The sequence below is a fragment of the Oreochromis aureus genome, linkage group 23 (genome assembly GCF_013358895.1).
Source record: "Oreochromis aureus strain Israel breed Guangdong linkage group 23, ZZ_aureus, whole genome shotgun sequence".
NCBI classification, from domain to species: Eukaryota; Metazoa; Chordata; class Actinopteri; order Cichliformes; family Cichlidae; genus Oreochromis; species Oreochromis aureus.
Genome location: NC_052963.1, coordinates 19,929,701 through 19,954,080, shown reverse-complemented (window position 1 = coordinate 19,954,080; position 24,380 = coordinate 19,929,701). Strand labels below are relative to the sequence as shown.

At 39.1% G+C, this 24,380-nt stretch overlaps 1 protein-coding gene across 1 annotated transcript in view; it reads left to right on the top strand.

The window, feature by feature from the left end:
• sh3bp4a (SH3-domain binding protein 4a) overlaps positions 1 to 15,651 on the top strand; it is a 36,479-nt gene extending 20,828 nt beyond the window's left edge. The window contains exons 4-5 of the mRNA XM_039607231.1: positions 11,648 to 11,836; positions 12,692 to 15,651. Coding sequence (XP_039463165.1) covers positions 11,648 to 11,836; positions 12,692 to 12,916 — 414 coding nt within the window. The 3' untranslated portion in view covers positions 12,917 to 15,651. The remainder of the gene's footprint in view (positions 1 to 11,647; positions 11,837 to 12,691) is intronic.
• Positions 15,652 to 24,380: the final 8,729 nt, after the last annotated feature.

Genomic DNA, 24,380 nt, shown 5'->3' with positions numbered 1-24,380 from the left:
GTGTTCAGGTAATCAGTTTAATGGAAGACGGGGAGAGAAATTACACTAGAGAAGCAACAAGCTGCAAACTAAAAGGGGGGAATATGGCAAAAAAACACTAGAATTTTTTGTCTTTAAAAAAGTGAGAGATTTCTGCTTTAGCTTCCCAGCTCCCTAAAAAGGTTTTCCTGCAGAATAAGCACTTTTGGTTCAGGATTTACAGCAGCCCTCTCCTCCGCACTAGCCGACAGGTGTTCCCATGTGAAATGCGAGCACAGGCATTGATCAGGATGGAGCTGGAGGGCTTGAGGGCACCTGACACCAACCCGGCAGATCTTTTTAATGCCCCGTATCGAGTTGCAAAGGCAAAGGACGATATGAGAAAGCCGCCCCTTATTCTTGTCAGCAGGGCAGAGTAGCTCAAAGGCCAGGAGGGCGTCTTTTAATAATAGATCCGTGCACGGAGGCGGGGAGAATCACTCCAGAAGGGGACGTAATCAATCCCCCGAACTGAAACCAAGGCCATCAACCTAAACAGCAATAGCACCACAGCTCAGAAAATTTAGACTTCTTCATACATGCACAGTCTCTTCCTTCCCCTGTGACAGCCAGTAAAAATCAGCATGTTAATTAAGCAATGAATATTTGAACAGACTGATTAACCAGAACAGGCTGCAGCAGGTTTGTTGGACCTCAAAAGTGAAATGTGTTTGAGAAACATTAGATCCTCTGCAGCTAAGAGCCTTACCTCCACACAAACAAAGAGTGTTTTTTTCCAAATAAATCCTGGCCAGTTTGTGCTAAGGACCCTGCAAAGGGAAAAGATCCAAGTTCCTGATGAGTCTAATAAAGTAACTTTAATTCCTGTTGGGGAATCAGCTAGAGGCTGCTTCTTCAACCTCTTAACACCCACAGGGTTTCTTGAGAACTACGCGGAGATAGCCAAGCTTTAGGACTCAGTGGCACAATCCCAGAGATTGGTCATTCATCCCCTGGCAACTTGAAGTTGGTAGAGTATTGCCCCACCAGATAGCAATTGCTGTTATTTGCTTTGTTTTGATTTTCCATTTTCTCTCACACACAAGGTGTCCTTTGCTACATCTGACCTGAAGGCTATGTCAGTATTAGATCTTAAGATATAATGGTCTCTTTTTTTAAAAATAGCAACAAAGCCCACATTCATAGGTTGAAGGGTTGGTACTGTAGTAGACCAAGTGAGTTTTGTTAGTTAGGATACCTCAGTTCATGTCTCGGTTGGGAGCTTCTTGTTTTACTTTCAGGTTTGGCACCAAGAGCTGTTCACCTAACTTTAAGAAAAGATTGTGATTTGGGTTAATTTGAAACCTCTTAATCACGTCAGCCGTGTATATAAAAAATTACTCATTGATTTAAAGTATGATGCCCAGGGGGCCTGATCCGTAATGTTGATAAGAGTTAGGCTGGCCACTTTGACATACTGGGATTATATGACCAAAGTGATAAATGAAAATAGATGAAAAGTTGAGAAATGTCATGAAACAAGTTTATCAGTTCAGTTTTTGTCATTTTTGTGTTTTCTGGATGCAAAATTACAAACAAACGAATGTCTCAGTTCACGTTTAGAAATTAAATCTAACCTTCTATTCGGGGTAAAGTTCAGTATTGGTCATAAAGTAATCTTTGTGTTGGCAAAAGCTGCTTTGGCTCTTTTAATATGAGGAGATTTAATGGTTTTGGCTGAATGTTTATTAAATTTAATCTCATTTTATGATAAAAATGAGAAAATTGGGCAAAAAACAACATTTGTCTGTTTGCTCATCTGTCTGAGATACTGTTGTCCTTCAGCTTTTTCTGTTTGTATTTCTGTTCTCATCTGCCTGCCTTGTATTCATTTTCTCTGTCTGGCTCTCTTTGCTACCTGTCAGTATTATCATCCACCCTGCTCGTGCTCTCCCCCTCTTTCCCTGCCGCTCTCCTGTCAAAGCTTTTGGAAGTGGAGCTCATTTGTCTGACAGCCGCTCGGTCAGCTGTCAGCTCCGTCTGTCCGTCTGCTCCGGGGTCTTCTTGCAGCCCGCTACTATCTCCTACTGTTTCAGCACTTCAGTCACTCGTGGAGCAGAGCGTTTTCTATTTTTAGTTCATAATCACATTGTTAGTTAATAAGCTGGAAAAACCAAGCTCGACACAGGAATTGGATGAAGGAATGATGCATCAGTTATTTTGTAGCTTTGTAGACTTTGCTGCTGTCTTGCTATCAGTAATGGAGTTCCTCAAGGATCCAGTTGTGGTCCTCTACTTTTTACGTTATCAGTACCATGAAATGGTACAATTCCTCAGATGTAATTTTACCAAAAAGTTTAAACTTAATATTGGTATTGTGCATATTTTAGTTTGTAAACGTCTTACAAGGTAGGCTCCTTAAATACTGTATGAATTCCTTCCTGCTTTTATGATTTTAGTTGTTTTTATTAACTGACATAGCTGTATCAGTCAAAGTAGTACATTAAAACGGATGTTTTTCTTTATTATAGGCATTTTTATTAGAGACAAAATAAAAATAAAAATCAGCATTATTTAGTAGAATTAAGTCCAGAAAACAAATAAACGCCCCCAAAGACAAAATAGAGAAGGTAGTGAAATGTAAATGACTCCAGCTGGAGCTGAAACAACAGCTGACAGTGTCCTTGAGCAAGACACTGACCCCTCACCTCCATCTGGTGCACACTGAGCATGTGGTACATATCTGAGAGTTGGATGACTATTATCTTTTTCCAGAAACCAAAAAAATCCAGGACTGCCTAATTCCTTTTAAGTTGCCTGTTGCACTCACTGGTTTCCCAGTTTTCTTATGATCTCATGAACCACCAGGTCCTTCCTGCTTTAATCCTTTCTGGCTTAAAATAACACACCTCTCCTACATTTGTAGGAGCTCCAGCCTTGCATTCAAACACATCATGCCATTTCTAGACAGCACCTGACATGTTTGGATAGCCTGGCCTGACCGGCACTATATTTAGGCTGAGACCTGCGTGAAGCCTGAGTCAGCAGATGGAGGACGTCACAGTGAAAGGCCAAAGTACTCATCAGGCAGGTGTTAGAGAGAAAATAAATTAACATCTCAGTTTGGTTTGAAAAGACTGACCTGAACATTGTAGGTGATTCAGGTTAATTAATTTTATGGCAGGCCTGTAATCTGCATTAGGAAAGACGGAGGAGGTAAAGAAGTTTAAACTAGGTTATTGTAATTACTGGAAATTACATGGTTCTGGAATTATAAGGTTGAAGGATTAAGTATTTTGGTTTTGCACAAACTGTAAAATAAATCAGATGGATTATTATAGTAAACAAAAACAAGGCTTTTTCTGGGTTCACCAAATTAAATCAAGGACTTTGGTATTTGTTGTGTTTAACTGCTTTCTTAAAGGTTAAACCAGCAGGGAGAATTAAACCTGCAGTTATTTCTAAAGATCATGAATTTTATTAACCTTTATGCAGACATTTTTGAAGCTGTTTACAACAATAATTTCCAACAAGAACAATAAGAATAACCTAGTCAACCGAACCTTGACCCAGATAAGTGTTATTTTTAATTAAAATTTCCTTTATTTAAATCTATTAAAAACACTGGTGAGAGGTCAGCTCTCAATGGGAGAAAAAATAATATCTATACTGACATGTACTGGGCAATGTATTAGGAACCAAAGGATGCCACATTTTACTGAAATTTCATTGCAGCAACTCAGAATGGTACTTAGTAGTTCTTATAGCCCTTGCGTGCTTGTATGCATGCCTGAGAACATTGGGCATGCTCCTAATGAGACAACGGATGGTGTCCTGGAATAATCTCCTCCCAGATCTGGACCAGGGCATCGCTGAGCTCTTGGACAGTCTTTGACAGACAACCTAGCAGTGTCAGATGGACCAAAACATAATGTCCCAGAGGTCGTCTACTGGATTTAGGTCAGGGGAGTGTGGCTCCCAGTCAGTGGTATCTCTTCCTTCTTCCTCCAGGAACTGCCTGCATACTTTCACCACATGAAGCCGGACATTGATCCACCACCAAACCTATCATGCTGAACGATGTTACAGGCAGCATAACGTTCTCTACAACGTCTCCAGACCCTTTCATGTTTGTAGCATGTACTTAGAAGGAACCTGCTCTCATAGGTCAGCACAGGGCGCAAATGGCGGACCTGCCAATTCTGATATTCCATGGCAAGTACCAGTCAGGCTCAACAGTGCCAGACAGTGAGCAGAATGCGCACTAGAGGATGTCGTGCCCTCAGGCGACCCTCATAAAGTCTTGTTTCTCATTGTTTGGTCAGAGATATACACACCAGGTCATTTTGTAGCTGTGCTCATCCTGTTCCCCCCTGCCAAAAGGAGCAGATACCAGTCCTGCTGATGGTTATTGGGCCTTCTACAGTCCTATCCAACTCCCCTGGACTAACCTGGAATCTCCTCTGTGCTCTTGAGACTGTGCTGGGAAATGAAAGACACATATTAATGTGCCATCGTTGGACTATCTGTGCAACCTCTGTAGAGTCCAAGTATGACATCATGTTACAAGTAGTGACACTGACCCTACACTGCTATAGGCTCAGTGTCACTACTATAAAGTGTTCCTTTTATTTATTTATTTTTTTGAGCAATGCATTTATATGGAAACTTTATTGCCATCAGAGCTAAACCACATCTAAGTGTAATATCTCAGATATCTTTCTCTCAGCAACAATTTATTGATGTGTTCACTGGGAAGCTGAGATGTGTAATAAGCTGTTGGTATATATCTTATGCACAAGGAGTCGTTTGTTGGAAGTGATCATAACCCCAAACTGTCATTTATCAATACGGATGGTTATTCAGTTATATTTTAACCTAAACAACCATCTTTTTCTAAACATAATGAAGCACCTTTTAGTTCCAAAATTTAACCAAGTAGTTGTTGCTGCAGTCGATTCGTTTTAGTACCTGAAACCAACCAAGTATTTTTTTTGTTGCCTAAACCTGTCATAGAGTGTAGATAATGGACCCAAATGGAGACTCTTGAGACTAACAAAGCAAAAAAAAATCTTTATATTGGTATAGAGGAAATCCAAAAAAGCAGAATAAAACAAAGCCCACAAACATAAATAGAAGTTACACTGTGGATGAAAACAGGAAGAGTTAAAGACATCAGGGGAAAACTGAGGCCAGACATACAGCCAAGTTGATTAGGGAAATTGGGAATAGGTGGGTAAACAAGCAGGCATAACTCAAGTGAAACAAGGTACAGGAAGTAAAAATAAACACAAAGCATAAGTGACAAATGACTATTAAAATAAAACCGGAAGTAACAAAACAGCCCAGGTCCATAAACAGAAATTGGACAATAAGATGCAGAGAACACAGGGAAGAGATGATAACTATAAGTTATAACTGTGAACAGGAAAAACACCTCCCAAGTAGTTTATCGTACCTAAACTTAACTGGGGTGTTTTTAGAGCCCAACCCTGACCAAGAGCTTGTTACCACCTAAACCTAACTGAGGCTTTTCAGTGGCTAAACCCAATCAATTCATTGTTGGTCCTTAATCTTAAACAGTGGGTGAAAACAAACATAAAAGCGAAAATTAAGCTAAACTAAACAGTGAGTGAAAAGGTTAAACAAAGTGCAAAACACAGAGGTCCAAATGGAAAATGAACCATGGCTGGAGAAACTCATTTTGGCTGCTGGTATTCCCAGTCTCATTCTTTCGGTCATTACCCAGAGCTCATGACCATCGGGGTGAGATGGAGTGTGCCACAACCAGTAGAGCTGACTCTTGTTGCACCATGAAATAGTAGGAAGTGCACAAATAAAAACTATTTATATATCTATAGTAAACATCTCGTCTTTCATGTTAGCTCCGTAGCATTACATGTCAGAAGTTGCAGAAAGCTATAAGAGCTGTAAAATGAAGCCTCTGGGCTGTCTTCTAGCATTTGATATCAATTATTAATCAATTACTGGTAAGAAATGAATAATGAATTAGTTCAGTGGTTTTCAATGGAAACCACTTTCCAGTAGCAGCACAGTGAGAGGTTTTACTTTACCCTGATTACATGTCGGAGGTTTGGTTTCATCCAAGCTGAAGTGAAGCTCCTGCAGTTCTTCATCTCATCATTTCCCCTGTTTTTCACTCTCTGACCCTCTGAAATACCCGATTTATGAAACAGAACTGACAGTTTTTATCCGCAGTTAGAAATGCACATATTAAATGCTATATGCACGCTCATATATTGAATTAAAAACCAATAAGACATCAGCACATTTGATTTTTTTTTGGCTAGTTGTCTAGAGACTGCAACCCTTCTCGTGGATATTTTATATACAGTCCCTGAGGAGAACAGTATTAGTATTACTAGTAGAACAGTATTTTCCAGACGTCCTATTAAATTTCCAGATATTTGTTACATTATTTGCTTGCATGTAAATTTGGATTCATTGTGTTGTGTGGTGAACTTACTTTCCTGGACTGTAACATTCATCCTCTGTCTCCCCCTTTGCTGTCATAAAACTCCAGTTTAACTTTCCTTCCTTTATTTCGATAGAACTGCTCCCCAGTTGTTAGACCTGGTGGTGCAGTAGTTAGCACTGACACCTCATAGCAAGAAGGTCCTGGGTTCGAATCCCTTGGTTTGCTGTGACTGTAGTTTGCATACGTACTCTGTGCTTCCATGGGATCTCTCTAGAAACTCTAGCTTCTTCCAAAAGACGTGCAGTGTGGTTACTTGGTGATTCTACATTGGCCCATCTTTATGTGTTAGCCCTGCAACTCACCTTATGATCGCTGGGATAGGCTCCAGTCCCTCCACTTGGTTCCTTCTCATTCCTAGCACATCAAAATCAAAAGTTGCTGTGATGACATCTGTGAGATGGGACTGTTCTTGTCGAGAAGCATGTTTTAATGCAAACTAATTTAAAAGCAAACCTTTTGAGTGAAAGCAAAAGTAAAGTGCACAGGAAAAACTAAACAAATCAGCAAGTAGAAGAAAACCGAAACCCAAAGGTCCAAAGGGATGCAAAAGCTTCAGACTGACAATCCTGTGACTACACCAGCTCTCCTGCCTCTCAGTACACACTTTGTATGTTTATAAAATGTTGTTATCTCTCATCAGCCAATATTGCAGCACCAAAACACATGTGATGGTGTGAGAACCACACGGCCAACCACAGCTTTACACAGTTCTCCAAATGATCAGATTTTTACAAAAACCTTTGAAAACCAGGTACGCAACACCTGTAATGTGTTGTTTTTAATGTGACCGTCAGTAAATGGGAAAGGAAACTGCACAACCTCTCACTCCTGTCATGTTGTTTTGGTAGTTTATTGTGTATCACATAAAGTCAGTGCTTTAGTGTTACAGCAGAGTGAGTGCAAGTCAGATAATGTGGCAGCAGGCTGTTGCTTATCTTGAATCTGAATGCGAGCGACAGGGAGAGAATGAGAGAAAGAAATTTGATCTTTTTGATTCAGATTAGAGTGTTTTGGTGGCTGGAGACTGTGTGTGTGTGTGTGTGTGCGTCTGTGTGTGTGTCTGTGTGTTTGTGTGAGTAAAGCTTTGAAGCTGCAGCTGACTGACAGGCAGGCAGTAGAAAAAGCTTTATCAAATTTTGTGATGCTCTTGTGTTCGAGGTTTTCTCCTAACGAACTGAAACATTTTTGTTGGCTGGATAGTTCTCAATTACAAAGCTCTTTTCTTTGAAACGGCTTGCATAACAGCACAAAACTTGAAATCACAATATGAGGCACAGATATGATAACAGATGTCGTAGAAAAGGTATCAATATGGTTTTATTCAAGATAGTGCCTCAAGAATCTTTTTAAAATGTACAAATGATGTTCAAAATCTGATATTGTTTACATTTGAAGTAAAGAGTCAGTATAAAGAAAAAAAGATTTGTTTGAATAATGAAGTTTTATTTGGGTTATATGCTTTTATTATTAAAGGTACTTTTGTATTTACTCTTCGTAGCATGTAATAATATATTAAATGGATATTATTAAATATACATTAATAACACGGTAGCAGTGTTTTAAGTAAGTAAAATGTATTGACTTACATTTATTTGGTTATTTGGCATTTTTTACAGATTAAACACAGGAAATAAAAGTATAGCATATCATTGTAATGTAATGCAACTGTAGAATACAACATAAAGCAAGAAGTTAACAGAAAAAAGTTTTAAAAGTGCGTGCTTCTGTTTAACTTTAATATTTCCTTTTAGCTAATCCCATTTGATTAATGAGCCCCATATTTTACAGTTCATTTCCTAAAAACATTTCCCAGTGAAGTTCCTGTTAAATAAATGATTATTACTTAGGTAATAGTTAAAAAGTTATCATAGATGTTAACCTGGGTGGCACATATTTTGACGTTAGCTGTTTAGCTACTAGCAATTACAACATTAGCCATCTTATGTTATCATTCAGGTAGTGGCATAGGCACTATGGCAGAAGTTTGTAGCTACGCTGGTTTCTGAAGTCTTGTTTTGAACCCTCGAGTTGGGCATTTTTTGGTATCACCATCTTCGCTGAAAAAACAAAGTAATGAGGAAGGGTGGATAAGTGACTGGGCCCATAAACTCAACAGGAAAGTGTTTACAGTTGTCAGGATGGTGAGCTGCTTTCCCATAGACTTCTTGAGGACTGTAAGTGTTTTTGCAGCCACAGCTGTTGCCATCTGGTGGCCTTCATTTTTATGACTTGTCCATGTTTTATGTCATCTGTGGATACCGAATTATAACATTAATTTTGTGGAGCTAGGCAGCAACCATTATCACTCCTGGCCTATTTTAAGAAGATAATAATTATTTGTGTCTATAAAGTGTTCCTCTTAAAGTCCCAGATTGAACCTGGGAAAATACCAGAAACTAGTCTACCAAACACATTGGTTGCCTACCTTACCAACTCTTATTTCATTAGCGATCACATGTGGTGCCAAGTCACCAGAATCACAGCACTGCCTCAGGCAGCCTAAAAATATATTGTTTTTTGGCTTTTTAGCGCTATCTAAGATATAATATACAATGTTTGTCATATATATGCACCTTACAGGTTTATTTTGGCACTATGTCAGACAGCTTAATAATAATGTTGCCCTGAATGATATTGTTACAGTCTTAAAAATATTTTGAAATTTTAATCATCTTTAATGATTTTCTTCCCCTTGTTGTCGAAAATAATTTTGAGTATTTTCTGCACTGAGTTTGAAATTCTAGCATTGTGACAACCCACCGGTGGTGCTTCCGTTTAAATAATAACTGCACGTTCCCATGAATGCTTGTGTGGCGGCTTTCAAGGAGTAGTTCACATTAAATGCTCTTTGAACTAAAATTTATCTTTTTGCACGGAAATATCCTCATGTGAAAATCCTAAAGATGTGTGCATTACATTCCTGGTGTTACTCATTTAGGTCATAGCGGAAAACACAAAACCTTAAATACCTCCACACATTTCCACTAGGTTGTTCTTTTTCTGGGGCTAGCAACAAAGGAGAAAAAATAACTTCCCTACAAAGAACCTGAAAGGTTTCACCACGAGATAGTGCCTCACTTTGATGCCCAGAGCTTTGTCTTGAAATAAACACACATGCACACATGCTGGGGTTTTTTTTTTTGGGGGGTCATTAAAACAGAAATAGTCTTATTGGCTATTGTGTCTCTTTTCAGGAAACAAAAAAAAAAATCTCCCCTGGAGCATATTTTCCAGTCAGCTGCGTTCATTAAAACTCAATACTTTTTAACCGTCATTTAACTGGGTTTCTGAGTTAAAACGTATTTACAGCAGCAGGAGCCCTCAGGGACAGGATTACTAAGAGGATGGTAACGGATTATATTTATACAGAAAGCCCTGTAAGTATTTTCAGCTTTTGTTTTTACTCTTCAGCTCACAAATCTTAAAAAACAAACAAAAAAAAACCTATTTGTTCTACATATGACTTCTGTTATCTTTCCCTCTTTTCCCATGACACAATGGATTCACCGCTTTAGTCCTCCACAATCTAATTTGTTTGAGCTCTTGAAGACTGAAAAATATTTTTAAAATGGAGAACAAAGAATGCAGTCTAACGCAACAGCCCTGCAATACATCACACCTCCTGAAGGTTAAATCTTAGTTAGTATTACAGAAACACCTCTCTATAAATTGCATTACCTTTCAGCAGCCTCCAAGAGGATCAGAGTTACATCAATACCTCTCTAAAACATTGTGGAAAACAAGTCTGAGTGTAGATATGTATTGTTCCAAAGGGAAAAACGGAGATTCTGTGTTGGAAAGGGAAAAGGAAATGGATAAGATGTCTGCAAAAATATGATGATAATAAAGATCATTATAAACGTTGACAGTTTCTAAAACAAGTCAACTGAAGACACATTGGTTTCGGATAGGTTTTCCACATAGATTGTGTAAAAAAGATGGATCTGAAGCCAATGTGGAAGTGCCTTAAACCTCAAAGTTTGATGTCCACCGCAGAAAACACTGTCCTGATGATCTGATTATGGTCTTAATTGCTTGTTTCAAGTCTTATTTAATACAGTGTTTTTAATACTCGTTTTGAAAAGTCATTGTCCAGAGGGACATGCAGCTCACAAGCCGTAAGCATACATGCATGTCTCCCTCCCCTCGCCCCCAACCGGTCACACTAGATGGCTGCCCCTTCCCAAGACTGGGTCTGCCGGAGGTTTCTTCCTCTTAAAAGAGTTTTTCCTTCCCACTGTCACCAAAGTGCTTGCTCATAGGGGGTCGTCTGATTGTTGGGGTTTTATTGTACGATGTTAATCTCCTTGAGGTAACTGTTGCTGTGATTTGGCACTATATAAATAAAACTGAATTCAATTGAATTTCTCTCAGTTTTTCAGCCATAACTTGTGACATTCTGGTTTCAGAAATTGTGCCACTGAAAACTTTCCTAATCAATGGGCCACGACATGGTACCTATGTCTTGCTTTTATGCATAATCTATGGTGTTTTTTACAGGGTTTTAAAGGTCATATCCAAATTTTTAGACCTATTCTATCACTTATCTGGAGTTGGGTCTTTATAGCAGCACGCTACACAAATAGTCCAGATGTCCTTTTACCAGTTTGTTCTCCATCTGCTCCTCGAGATCCTGAGGTTATCTCAGGATAGATTAGATAATCTCTACAGAATATCCCTTGCCGATTGGATGTGTCCAGAATACCAGTGCAATAAACCTGACATGTGTCCTCTAACCTTGCGTAGAAATTTTAAACCATGTTTATGCTTGAACTATAAGTGGAACTATGTAGCGTGGTTGTGTTTTTCCAGTAATGATTGATCCTGAAAATGGTAACCCTGCCGACAGGGTCCTTGAATATGGAAAACACTATGAAATGTTGCTTGATTTGACAGATGTTGCTGTTTCACAGGACAGAGCCAAGTCTCAAATCTCTTTCAATCAGTGAAACAATACTGAAGTGATTAAGTGATTTGTGCTTAAGTGCTGTGAATTTATCATTACCAGAACACTTTCACGGTCAATAAATATGGATATGAATTCTCATTTCTATTCTTTCTCCAAATAAATTTTGCATATATAGTGATTTTAAATTGATGCTTTCCTTCCAATCTCATCCAAGTCAACATGCAGATATTTCTTTCTTTGCTCCTTGCTCATGCTGACTGACCATTTCTTTAACCCATCAGGCATTGCTGAAGATGGACTGCCAGGGTCTGGTTGCCAGGTTGGTCCTGGATTTTGTCTTGTTGACTACAGCAGTAGAGGTAGCATCCCGGTGGAGGGAGCTTGCTGAGAAACTGGCCCGAGTCTCCAAACAGCAAATGGAGGCTTATGAGGCTCCACATCGAGACAAGAATGGTCTATTGGATAACGAGGTGAGAGCCCTTTAGTCAGTGTTACTATTTACTGGACACTGTCAATGTTGTGGAACACATCATGAAGTGAATAAGTTAACACATGTACTACAACCAGTTTTTTTGTGTTTTGGGCAAAGCATTAAAAGCTTGCTGAATTAGAATTTAGGAGTTTTGGCTTGACGTATACCAGGATGTACCAACATCAATACGTGAATTACTTTAACACCAAAGAAAACTTTTAAATTTGTTTCTTATTTCTTTGATTTATCAAATGAATTATTAGCTTTTATTCACAATTTACATGCTGTATGAGTTAAACTGTCTAAAAATTTGCATGTCATGTTTGTACACTTAAATTTTAAGTTATATGACTTATATATAAGATGTTTTAAGGTTTAAGGTACGGTAATTATCACTATGCATCTCATGGCCTGTTGCTCCAGACTATATTTATTCTACACTCACATCACTTAAATATATATATAAACTATTTTATATTAAACTTCTTTATATCAAACTGCCCTGTGAGCCACAAACAGTATATTTGTCCGAGTTACTGTGCTTGGGTAGAAACTCTTCAAGAAAATGCAATACTACTCAAAACATTGCAGAATTTCAGGAGAATTAGGTCAAAATGCTAACAAGTAGCTCACGGCAGCCTTCGAAATACTATACTAGGTGTGGTTTATGGAAAGGAGTAACATAGATCATCTTAAACCTGTCAGCTCTTTAGTACAAAGACCTGCTAAAGTTCAGTCTACATGGGTTGGAGATTTCCGTCCCTACATGAACCTCTTTTGTGTAAGTCTTTGGCAAACTCTTGCCTTTTGTTCTTAAAAAGACATTTTCTTTCACTTCCCATGAACCCTTTAGTCTATGTGGAAACCAGCCTATGACTTCCTGCTGACGTGGGCCGCCCATGTTGGGGATAGCTACCGAGATGTGATCCAGGAGCTCCACCTTGGCCTGGACAAGATGAGGAACCCCATCACCAAGAGGTGGAAGCACCTAACGGGCACCCTTATACTTGTCAACTGCCTCGATACCCTTCGCAGTGCGGCCTTCTGTCCTACAGGATATGGAGATTTTGCTGTGTGAAATGTGTGACGGAAGATTTGATGGCTGGTATAGTAACTAAAGCTCAATTCTGGGATTTCTGTCCAGAGTTTTGTTGACTCGTGAACAGAAGTTGTCGAAAGAATGGTACTCACAACATGTTTGGAGTGGATATTTTCTTTGAAAGAAAAAAAAACGTGTAGTTTTAGGGCAGTGTCTAGACCATCAGGTCTACTGTGTACATCCTGCTCTCTTGTCTGGACTCTCGCATCCACATCATAGCAGCACTGATTGGTTGTTGATTAGTTAAACACCAGAAGTAGCAACGCCACTTTCTGGCTCAAAATACATTGTGAAAATAGATAATCTGGCTCTTTGTGTTTTTTAAGCATCATGTTGTCCCTTTCTATCCCTTTCTTGTGGTCTCTACCTCTTATGTTGTTTCTGCTTTTCTTTCCTATATTCTTCTTAATCTCTTTTCTACCTCACACTTTGTCCTTTCAACTACGTTTTGATGGCTTTCAGAATTACATGCTGCTTTTTTCTCTGTTCCTCTCAGCTTCCCCTTATGCTTCGGTAAATGGCATTTTAAGGCTTCTGTCCTAATTTTTTCTGTCACTGTATATTTCCTTGCTTCGCCCTCAGGACAACATCACTCCTCATCGCTGCAGTACAGTGACATTTCCACCTCCTTATGTTGATCTGACCTTCCTACAGAACCGAGTGTGCTTATTATCTCAACTTTCATACATACACAGATTTTTCCTCCATTTGTCGTGGCCATTTTTTTTCATTTGACTGTATCTCACAAGCATTTTTAATTATAAAAAAAGTTCTTTAATCAAAATAAATGAGAAAAAGTTTCATACATTAAAACAGTACAAGAATTGTCAGTGATTAGCTTGCCAAAAACTATTAGCTTGCTGACAGAGACTGTCTGTGTAGTAAAGCTGCAGTACATCTGTTAATGCAAGTAATTTTTATACTTACATAAACATTTGTTTTTCTTAGTTTGGATTTATGCTTGGTGGGCTCCACTTACATAACAAACTAAAGATTCAGTTGTTCAATATCCCTAGATGAAATTGGTCCCAAAGAGCATACTGTACAAAAAACTCCTTGAAATTGCTTTGGTCACTACAGCAGTCACCTGTAGTTTGCATGGAAGATATCTACTTGTCTGCAAACACTTCCCAAAGTAAAAGATTTACTGAGCAAGCCAACATATTACAAAGGTCTCTATTTCTAGTTTGTATGATACTTTTCACAGTTTTGCTGGCACTTGGCGAGTAAAGACAATCCAATATCTTCCATCCAAACTAGACAAACCCACAACAATTTTCTAGTAACCAAAGCAATGACAGGAGAATTTTTTGGTGAAGCACTGTTTACATCTTTGTAGCTAATTTCACCTAATGACTGCCGGCAACCTTCAGCAATCATTCGCCAATTCAGTTAGCTAACAATGTTAGCATGCTGCATTTTGACAAAGGGATGCATTATTAATTTTAAATTCCAAAACCAAATTGCAATGTTAGTTCAATGTTAAAATCCAGTCAACTGGGCAACATTATCTGTTTGTTTACTCTGACATCACCAGCTATTTTTTTGGTCCAAATGCTTAGGCAGCATTGAGAGTTAAAGACGTCCAATTACTTTCAGCTCCAGTACTCAGTGGGACTGTTTTCCCATGTGTGGTAGTTAGGTTTTCATTACTAGGCATTAATGAAGAAGATTTTATACAAAGTTTAGTGGAACTAGAAGGTATAAGGGAAAGTTAGCTAGCCGGCTAGTTGCTATCTGGAGATGTTATATCACGTTCTGACTGAAGTACTTCTTAAAAAAAAAAAACTGAACTGCTATGGCTATTGACCTAAACAATAAAAGAAAACTAAATACCAGAAATGTTTGGAGGGTTAGTAAAGTTTGGCTAGTTGACAGAATTATGTGATATGTTACCTACAGAGCCAACGTTAAGCTAATTTAACACAGGGACGATGCAAGATGAAACTTACATTGTTCTCTAACTTAAACACTACTAACACTACTACGAGTACACTAATTGAAAAAGAAAAAGGCTTAGGGGCCGAGAATGACAGCTGAATTTTGTTTTGGAGCTCGAGTCATGTCAGCGGATAACATTAGCTTGCTTGGTAGCTAGCATAGATTAGCAAATTCAGTTTTCAACATGTAACATGGCTGCAAATACAAATAGTTTCATTAACTGAGACTTGTGAAAATTAAAGTGAAATGCATTTTCCTTTATTTGTTAACCTTACTGAAATCCAGAATGTTTATATTTATTTTAAAAATGTTTGCTTTTTTTCAGATGGCTGAAAATGTTTCAGTGCATTCTCACTTCCTAACCCCATACTCTTTATTAGTTACACAAAATGTCAAATGTGTTTGTTTTAATTAAAAGATCTAGACAAACTAAACTATCAGAAATATCTTTTTTTAAGCTTTTGTTTAGTTTTTGTTGGGGTTTTTTTGTCTTTTCAAATGTTCTTGATTCTGTGACTTTCAGCACGAATAATCAATCCACTTTGATGCTTTTTGGGGGGGTTTGTGCTTTTGTTGTTTATCTCCATTATGTTTTTGTGACCGCTGCAATGTTTAGATTATGAACGTTTTCTGAGCAGAAAATTTGCAAGTTTATATATTTGTACCAAACACCGACTGAGTATTGACACATTTGTAAGTGATGCTTTATCACATGTGAGAATTTGCAGATCTGTTCAGTGTTTCTGTTCAGTATCAATAAAACCAAAAATGGAAGAAAAAACATGTGAAAGTCTTATACGCTTACACTTATTCTACTTACACTTATATTCATGTGTGCACAAGTGATTTCTGCAAGACTGAAAACAGCATTTAGACATAATTGAAGCTCGCTCTTTAGGCTTGAGGTTTGGACTTTTACTGGGCTATTGCAGCACCTTGGTGGTTTTTCATTCATTTTGTTGCAGATTTGCTGCTGTGCTTGGGATTGCATGACCCAGTTTGGGCCAAACTTTAGCTGTCAGACAGATTACCTCAGACTTAGACTCTAGAATACTTTAGTTTACAGAGGAGTTCCTGGTGGACTCAATGACTGCAAAACCAGGAACTCCTCTATAACTGCAAAATCATCACCCCTCCACCACCGTGCTGACAGTTGGTATGAATATGTTTATGCTGATATCCTGTAGTCCTTTGGATTATGGACAAACATCTCCACTTTGGTTTTTTATATGTCATAAGAACATTATTCCAGAAGTCAAAACAAGTTCAAAACAAGCCACATGTGATCAGTCTTTTTCTAATTGTACTGTCAACTTTTTTTTTTGCTAATTGAGTGTATGCAGTGTTCAGTAGATACTTCTCAATCAGGAAGATTGTGGCTTTGTGTTAACACACACCTGAAACTTCCAAAATATCTGCTTTTATAGATGTGGTCACTGTTATGGATCTCAATCACATCAACAAGCTCTATAAACTGCACGTCAAGTGCATTTTTTGTATCTATCTTATTCCAGAGTTAAGATAATTTGTTCGTCGCATAACTGGAAGATTTTGAATATTATGCCAGCAAAGAGATGTGTAGCAACCTAGCAATATAAAAAAGACATGCCTAAATAGAAAAAGATCATAATAACCAGAAAAAAAATATTTAAAACAAGGCAAAACCTAAAAAACATTAAAGATAGACAGACTGTTTAATAATGGCTTACATTGCTTACATGAGGTGGTAGTTATTTCACAGTATAGTACATATTATTTCACAAGTGCAGTTATGTCAGTGTGTTATTGTTTGATTTACTGAGAGCAGTTTTGACCAGAAGAAGAATGAAGGACCTAGATCTCTACTTCAGACACAGCAGTGAAGGACCTGCCCAGTGATATCACTGTGTTGTCGATAGGGTAGGAAGCGGTGTTGATCAGAGGTGATTGCCTTTATTTGTTATTTTGTTACTTTATGAGTGTTGAGTGTTATTCTATGCTGTACCTTTCAGTAGGCGTGTAGTCACATTTATCCTCTAACTTCTCTAGTTCTGTTAGCTTCTTTCTCTTTAAGGTTTCCCTACCTAACACCCCACTTTCCTCTGATTTATCACCTTCTGGAAGCCAGCTGAGGGGCAGCACCTAGTGCTTGTGAGTTGTCTCGACATTGTGGGATTTCTGTGGCTGTAGCAGGTGAAGGTGAGAAGAAGAAACTTTGGAAACTGAATATTCATGGCAGTCTGAAGCGTGAGCTTATGGCTCACATTGATTGACACATAAGGCTGAAAAATAGAAAAAGACAGCATAATACTCTATTTTTATCTCTTAAATACATAGACATACATACACATACAGAGAATACATGATTTCAAAACATGGGCAGATTTAGGGCTGTCAGACCTCATGCTTTTCTCTCCTTCCATGACATTAAACACACGCAAGACCCAACATTTATTTTCTTTTCCGACTTTTTTCCCAAAATACTTGACTATACCTTTAATGTGAGATTCTGTACCGATGCACCAAAGAATTCATGAATTTCTGCACCGGCCCCAATTGGGATTCTCTCTGCGCATGAGCTCTCATTGCAATGCAAAGTTTATTGTGTTGACTGTTGCGTGACGCTGTCATCATGAAGCCCACAAAGACAATGCAGCAGATTACAGCGTGTAAACACACACACACACAGAAAAACACTTTCAGATATCACACATGGATGCACACTCTGGATGCACACATGCGCAAGCACTGCATGTGAATGCATACGAGTCTTTCTGTGCACGCTCTTTTAACCCACCCAAGCATAATCCGCCTTTGACACACACACAGACACACACAGTTTAATGTACTTAATTAAAGCAGATAATTATTCTCCCTCAGAGGACCGGCCACCTTGACAGTCTCGTCCTTTGCCTCTCACTGACTCACCCTTCACATTCCTACCCGTCTCCTGGATACAAGTCGAAACTCACAACAAGGCCATGAATATGTGTGTGTGTACATGTGTGCGCTTTTTGTCCTATTTTATCTAAGAAAAAAAGAAAAAGTTTAATTAGTTTTTTCTTTAATGCTGCAGGAGAGCAGAATTATAAACTGTAAAAGGCTCTTTCTGTGTGTTTTAGGGAAAACGCACAGAAAGGGCTCAGCTTTTATTGTGATACTGCTGCCATCTGATTGGCTCACAGGTTGTCTGCTAGTTGTTAAAACATCTGGCTCATATGTGCTGGAGTAGTAGAGAGTAACCCAGCATTCATTTCTCATTATAGGGAAGGGATTTAAATATTTTGTGTTATTTGTTTTATTTGAAACCAACCAAATCTTTTTAATTAAAATGATCTATTTTTTATTTTTTGAGCTTTTTACACACTCAGCAGTTTTCCTTCATCTGCATTGGTTTAATTAACCACCCAATGAGCCTAACTCTTGATGTTTACTTTTTTCTGAAGATAGATGGTGTTAAAAACACTATATAGGCAACACTCTTGGGCCCGATGTTATGCCAGAGGAGTTTTGGAGCGGTGCAGTTACTGAGTCAGCAGAGCATTGGTGACTTTAATAAACCTCAGCTCTCAGCAGTGACCCCGCTCTGTAACTTTATGTGACTGAGTTGCTGTGGTTTGTAAAGACTTCCACTTTGCAGTAAAACCACTCACAATGAACTATCTAGCAGGCAAAAAATTTAACAAACTGACTTGTTGTAATGGTGTCGTCCCATTATAGTACAACCTTCAGTGTACTTCAGTGAGGTTTTTAAAGCAACCGATCCTTTAACAAGTGTTCGTGAAGGCCGAATGCATGGGTAGCGGCTTGATTTTATACACCTGTAGCCATGAGACTGAAGACGCCTGAATTCAACGATTAAGAGGTGTGGGCCAGTACCTTTGTCCATTTAGTGTGCATTGTATGTCAATCTGATATGGAAATCATCATACAGTACTGTGCATAAGGCTTCTTGAAGGACATTCAAAGCTCTTCCTTGGATGTTTCTGCCTTTTGTTCTGTTCTCTGTCAACATGATCCCACACTGCTTCAATAATGTTGAGGTCCTATTGAGGATTGGGGAGGCCAATCCATGACTGATAGTGCTCCATTGTGTTTTTCTATAGAGGTATGATTTTACTGCACTGGCAGTGTGTTTGGGATCATTGTCATGATGAAAGATGAAGCTGTTGCCAATCAGATGCTTTCCAGATGGTATTTCATGGTGGATCAAAATCCGATGGTACTTTTCTGTGTTGAACAATGTCCAGTCCAACACCACTGGCTGAAATGCAGCGCCAAACCATTGCAGAGGTCCACATGGATCTCGCGCGTCCTGTGTCAGGTCTTTGCTGAATGTGTTCCTGTTTCTTTAAGACATAACTTTCAGATAATGTCCTGCACTTGTCCTGTTTCCTCAGTTTTTTTTAAGGACAAACTACACACCATGCACAGATATGGTGAGTTTTTAGCTAATATCGCTTTGGAAATCCCCTTATTAGTGTAAAAATATTATTTTATGTCTGTCAAACTGTGTTATATTTAGTGTTTTTCACAGATTCAACTAAAGAAATGGGAGCAAATTATTTATTTTTGCAACAGGATGCTAATAACAAAGTGGCTAAAGACACAATTTAAAAACTGTTTTTTGCTAAGTTGTCTGTTGCTACTTTTAAGAAGAAGCTTAATACCCACCTGTGTAAGTTAGCTTTTAGTTAGCTTTAAACTCCATTTAAACTGTTTTAATTGTTGTCTTTTTGCCTTTTAATTTATTTTATATTTACATATATTTTGTGACTTTTGTGCTTACAAATTACTTTGTAAATACACTTTCCTTACTTTTCCCTGTGTTTTTGGTTTCCACTAAACTTCTAAAGGAAATATCAACTTCTTTAGGTTTCCTATACTTACTAGCTAGTCCCTCACAATGTCAATTTGCTGCTGAGCAAGTTGTATGTGGTGGCATTTTGCAAGTTTTTGCCTCTCAGTTGCAGGCAGCTGTGGACAAAAATGACATAAAGCAGTACAACTGTTGCTGGGCAACCAAAGAAATTTATTGAAATTATATATAAATGTCTGTAAGGATCAGAGAAGCTGCAGATTTAGCTGATAATTCTATTTAGAGTACATGAATAATTGATACAGCGGTATTAGAAAAGTTAAGACTCTTATCTTGTTGTGTGTGTGCACACACAGACACATACACACACACACACACACACACACACACACACACATATATAAATATGTATATATATATTGTATTTCTTACAATTAGCTACATTTAGCATAAATTGTTGCCCCTCTGCAGGCTGCTGAAATTTGTCTAATCAAAAGAAAGTGGGCTTTTGGGGAGGGGCTCCTTAAAGAGACAGAATCTAAGATACATAATGGTTGAACTGGAAGGCTGCATACAAGGCACAGTACAAGATAAGTAATGCTCTAGTGACTAACCTTATTTATGCAGCACACTGTTCATGCCCTGAATCCATGTGCTCGTACCATGTACGGTCTGAACTGCTTATTAAAAAGTGCAAATTCAACCTGAATCTGTGAGATAATGTTTCTACATCGCCTTTGTACAAAGACACGTTTGAAGGGAGATAAACTTAAATGTAAAAACTGAATCTTCTTCAGGGAAATGAAAGCAGATCAGAGTGTTTCTATCACCTGAAACATATCTTAAACAATAATCTGCCATCATCCTGTGAGGTTTAGAAGCCGGTGTTATTGCCCTGGTCTGGAAAAACAGAGGAACAGAGATGTACGCGGTAAGCAAGAGATCTTCTCTTCCCTTTGTTAATTCCAGACAAATTGGCCTGCTTGGAGCAGCTTTTGAAAATGCAGAACAGGTGGCGAGATGAAAAGCTCAGGGACGAGCCGCCGCTCTGTTTCATCTGCCGTTCCTTTCCGGAGGTTTCTGGAGGATGTGTGGAAACAGGCCAGGCCGGTTTCACCTCGTGGGCCTGACGAACATAAAGGGCCCTTGAAAGATAAAGAGAAACGCAAAGCAAAACTCCCTTCATCTGCTCTTTCTCACGTCTCGGGCCTTCGGCTGCACGCTGGATGCAGGGGAGCCCCAGATGTAGAAGCCTCGGCGGTGATTATCAGAGCTTCAGTGTCTCTGATGTGCTGCAAGCTGTAAGAACTTATCAAGCTAAAGATAAACAGAGCTGTGCACCTTCTTTTCTTTCAGGCTGAAGAAAACAGTAAAAAGGGGCCTTCCTCTTTATCAAAGCAGCAGGTGAAAATCTTGATTGCATGTACATTTTGGCACCTGGGTGCTGAAAACTAGAGCAGCTCGACTCCTTTCTATGAACACAAACCCACAGGACTTCACTTTTAAGGATGTGCACACATATTTGTAAGGTGGACCCACTACACCTGAGAGACAGAATAATAAGGAACTATAATTTATAGTTTAAAAGGTTAAGTGTAATTATTGTAGATAAGAAAAATCTGCTAAGGCTACAAAGATTACGCCTGAAAAATCATCTCCATATACAATGTCAATTTTACATTTCATGGTCTTTTTTGGGGGGAGTGGTTTTGCCGTAGCTACCTGCCTTAAAGCCTGTAACCTACCACCTTTTCCACTTCATACAGAAAAAAAAGGTACCTTTTTTCCTCTGAGTGAAGAGGAGATGAAAGCAGCAGTGGTCAGCAGCAACAGCTCCATGTTATTTTATGTGGAGGAAAGTAAGGCTTGGTAGGAAAGGGGAAAGATGTCTTTTTACTGACTATAACAGCTCCCTTCTGTCCTTTAAAATTACCAGACTCTACTCCTGGTGAGGATATTATCTACCAGCTCATTTGTCGAATATGTAAACAAAACTATAAGAGAGTATGTGTAAAAGCAGACGTTTTTGCAGTGTGCTGCTCTAGAGCATTTAGGTGTCTGTTAACACAATATCACAATCTTCCCAGGAGTGGACATCACAGAAAACTCACCCTCAGAAAAACACCCTCAAACTCAGTTAGCATGTTACATGTTAAAGTTCATGACATCACAATTAAATGTGGACTGAACAAGTTTGGCTTGTTCGGAAGGGTTGCAGGAGAAAGCCGCTTCTATTTAAAAAGAACACGGCAGCTCGGTTTGTAAAGCTGCATCTGAACAAAACACAAGACTTCAGGAACGATGTCCTTTGGACAGACGAGACCAAAGTGGAGATGTTTGGTCATCATGCAAAACCAAACTCAACATATCAGCACAAACACCTCGTACCAGCTGTCAGCACGGTGGTGGAGAGGTCATGATTTGGGCACCTTGACGTCACTGAGTCAACCATGAACTCCTCTGTGTACCAAAGTATTCTAGAGTCAAATGTGAGGACATCTGTCTGACTGCTAAAGCTTGGCCTGGTCATGAAACAGAACAATGATCCCAAGCGCACCCAGTCAAAGTCCAGACCTGAACCTGACTGGGTCATTGCTGTGGTAGGACCTTAAGAGAGCTGTGCATAAATGAATGCCCGCAAACCTCGATGAACTCAAGTAACCCATTCTTTCACATATGTTCCTAGAAGCGGTCTGCATGCCTTAGGTGCTTCATTTCATACACCTGTGGCCATGGAAGTGATTGCAACACCTGAATTCAATCCTTCGGGTGTGTGACTGAATACTTTTGGCAGTATAGTGTAAGTGGTTTACATCATTTGAGTTGGCAGTCCTCCAGTGTGGTCAGGGCCACGTTCACACTGCTGGCTCATGGGTAACCAAAAAGCCTCCCAGTGCAGCCTAAAGAGATCAGGTTTGATGTGTCCACACTGCATCCTAGTTTTATTTGGTTGATCATGTTTACATATTTTACCTTGGTAGTACTTTAATTTGGTGATACTTTTTTAAGGAAATCTTTTTTGCAAGGACTCAAAATCCTCTGAGATGTAGATCACTTCAGCCCATGTATCTGATTCATTTTACATCATCTGAGTTATAGATGTGTTTTTTCTCTTTTTCTTCAGAAAGTTGGCAGTTGATAGTTAAACAGCTTGTTTGAGGCTCTCTCAGCATCTGTCTGCAGCTCGTCATCTGTTACCTGTGGAACAGCGAGGAGGTGGTGGAATAAATGAGAAGTAAATCAGAGAGGGAGACTCTTGTTTTATGGATGAGAAGGCGGCGTGGGCGGTGGGCGAGAGACATCCAGCCTTGTTAGAGAGAGAAAGAGAGAGAGGAGCGCAATTAGAGTGAGTTGTGGTCTTATAAAGTTAAGCTGCGTGTATGTGTGTGTGTGCGCGCGTGGGCGTGTCCACACCCTGTTTATAATTCGTTTTATTGATCTCGAACGCACTAATAAAAGGGGAATCAATAAAGGAGGAGGACAGCGAGGACAATTAGTCGGGTCTTGATGACTCAGGTTGTGTTGTCGTTTAGGGACTGGCTTTCTTTCCCCTCTGCTAACACTGCTGCTGCACACACACACACTTGCTTTCACTTCTTCTGGCTAATTAGATGAATTTTTTGTGCCCGGGGGGGATGGAATTTAATGAAGGCTCACAATGAGAGTTGTTATCAGATCATATCCGATCAGCAGCAGGTACGACAGGTGCTGTAAAGATGCAACGTGAGCGCTTGTTGTTGCAGTCAAACTGAAGCATGAGTGTCAGTCATGACAAAGCAAACTTATAGTCATTTATATCTGGAGGGATGCTGTGCTATGCTGTGCTCTTGTATAATAAGGAGAAGGCATCGACAAGACCATAGATAGATAGATAGATAGATAGATAGATAGATAGATAGATAGATAGATAGATAGATAGATAGATAGATAGATAGATAGATAGATAGATAGATAGATAGATAGATAGATAGATAGATAGATAGATATTTGTGTTTGGGGGACTCTGAGGTTTTTCCAAGCAGCTGAGAGATGTAATCTCTTCAGTGTATCCTAGATCGCCTTTGCCCTTCAGGGGAAGCTCTCTGCTCTCTCTAAGTGCTCTTGTTAGTGGATGTGGAGGCCAGGCCACCTGATGCAGTCGTCCTTCATCCTGAATATAGGTTTGGACTCATCATAATCCATGGTTCTACTGTTCTGATGTCCACTCCTTGTGCTTCTTTGACTCCCTCCGTAGTTGTTTCTTGGCCGCAGTTGGCCGCCATGAAGGCCTGATTCACACCGTCTCCTCCTAACAGCAGCGGAAAATGGGCACATGGACCGATGGATGGATCTTGAGAGCTATCTGCTGCTTGAACTCTGGGCTTCGATGTGGACTCTAATCTTAGATGCTGTTAGTTGGGGATTGATGATGGTGATTTTGTGAAGCTCACCTTTACATCTTAAAGTAACAATGGACTGTTAATGCTTCTTATTTCGTCGAGTTGAGTCCATCACATCTAGGGCTGTCGCAATGCTGATAATAACCATGATACGTAAAAACTTTAGACTATGAAAATTAAGATCAACAGGTTTGGGGACTCTTTTTGAGCTTTGAAAAAATGTGTCACTAACACGATGTCAGTCTGAGTGAGTGTTTGTTAGAAGCTTTGAATGGAGGATAAGATTTTTTATGTGAATTTAAACACTCACTTTGCTAAACTTACA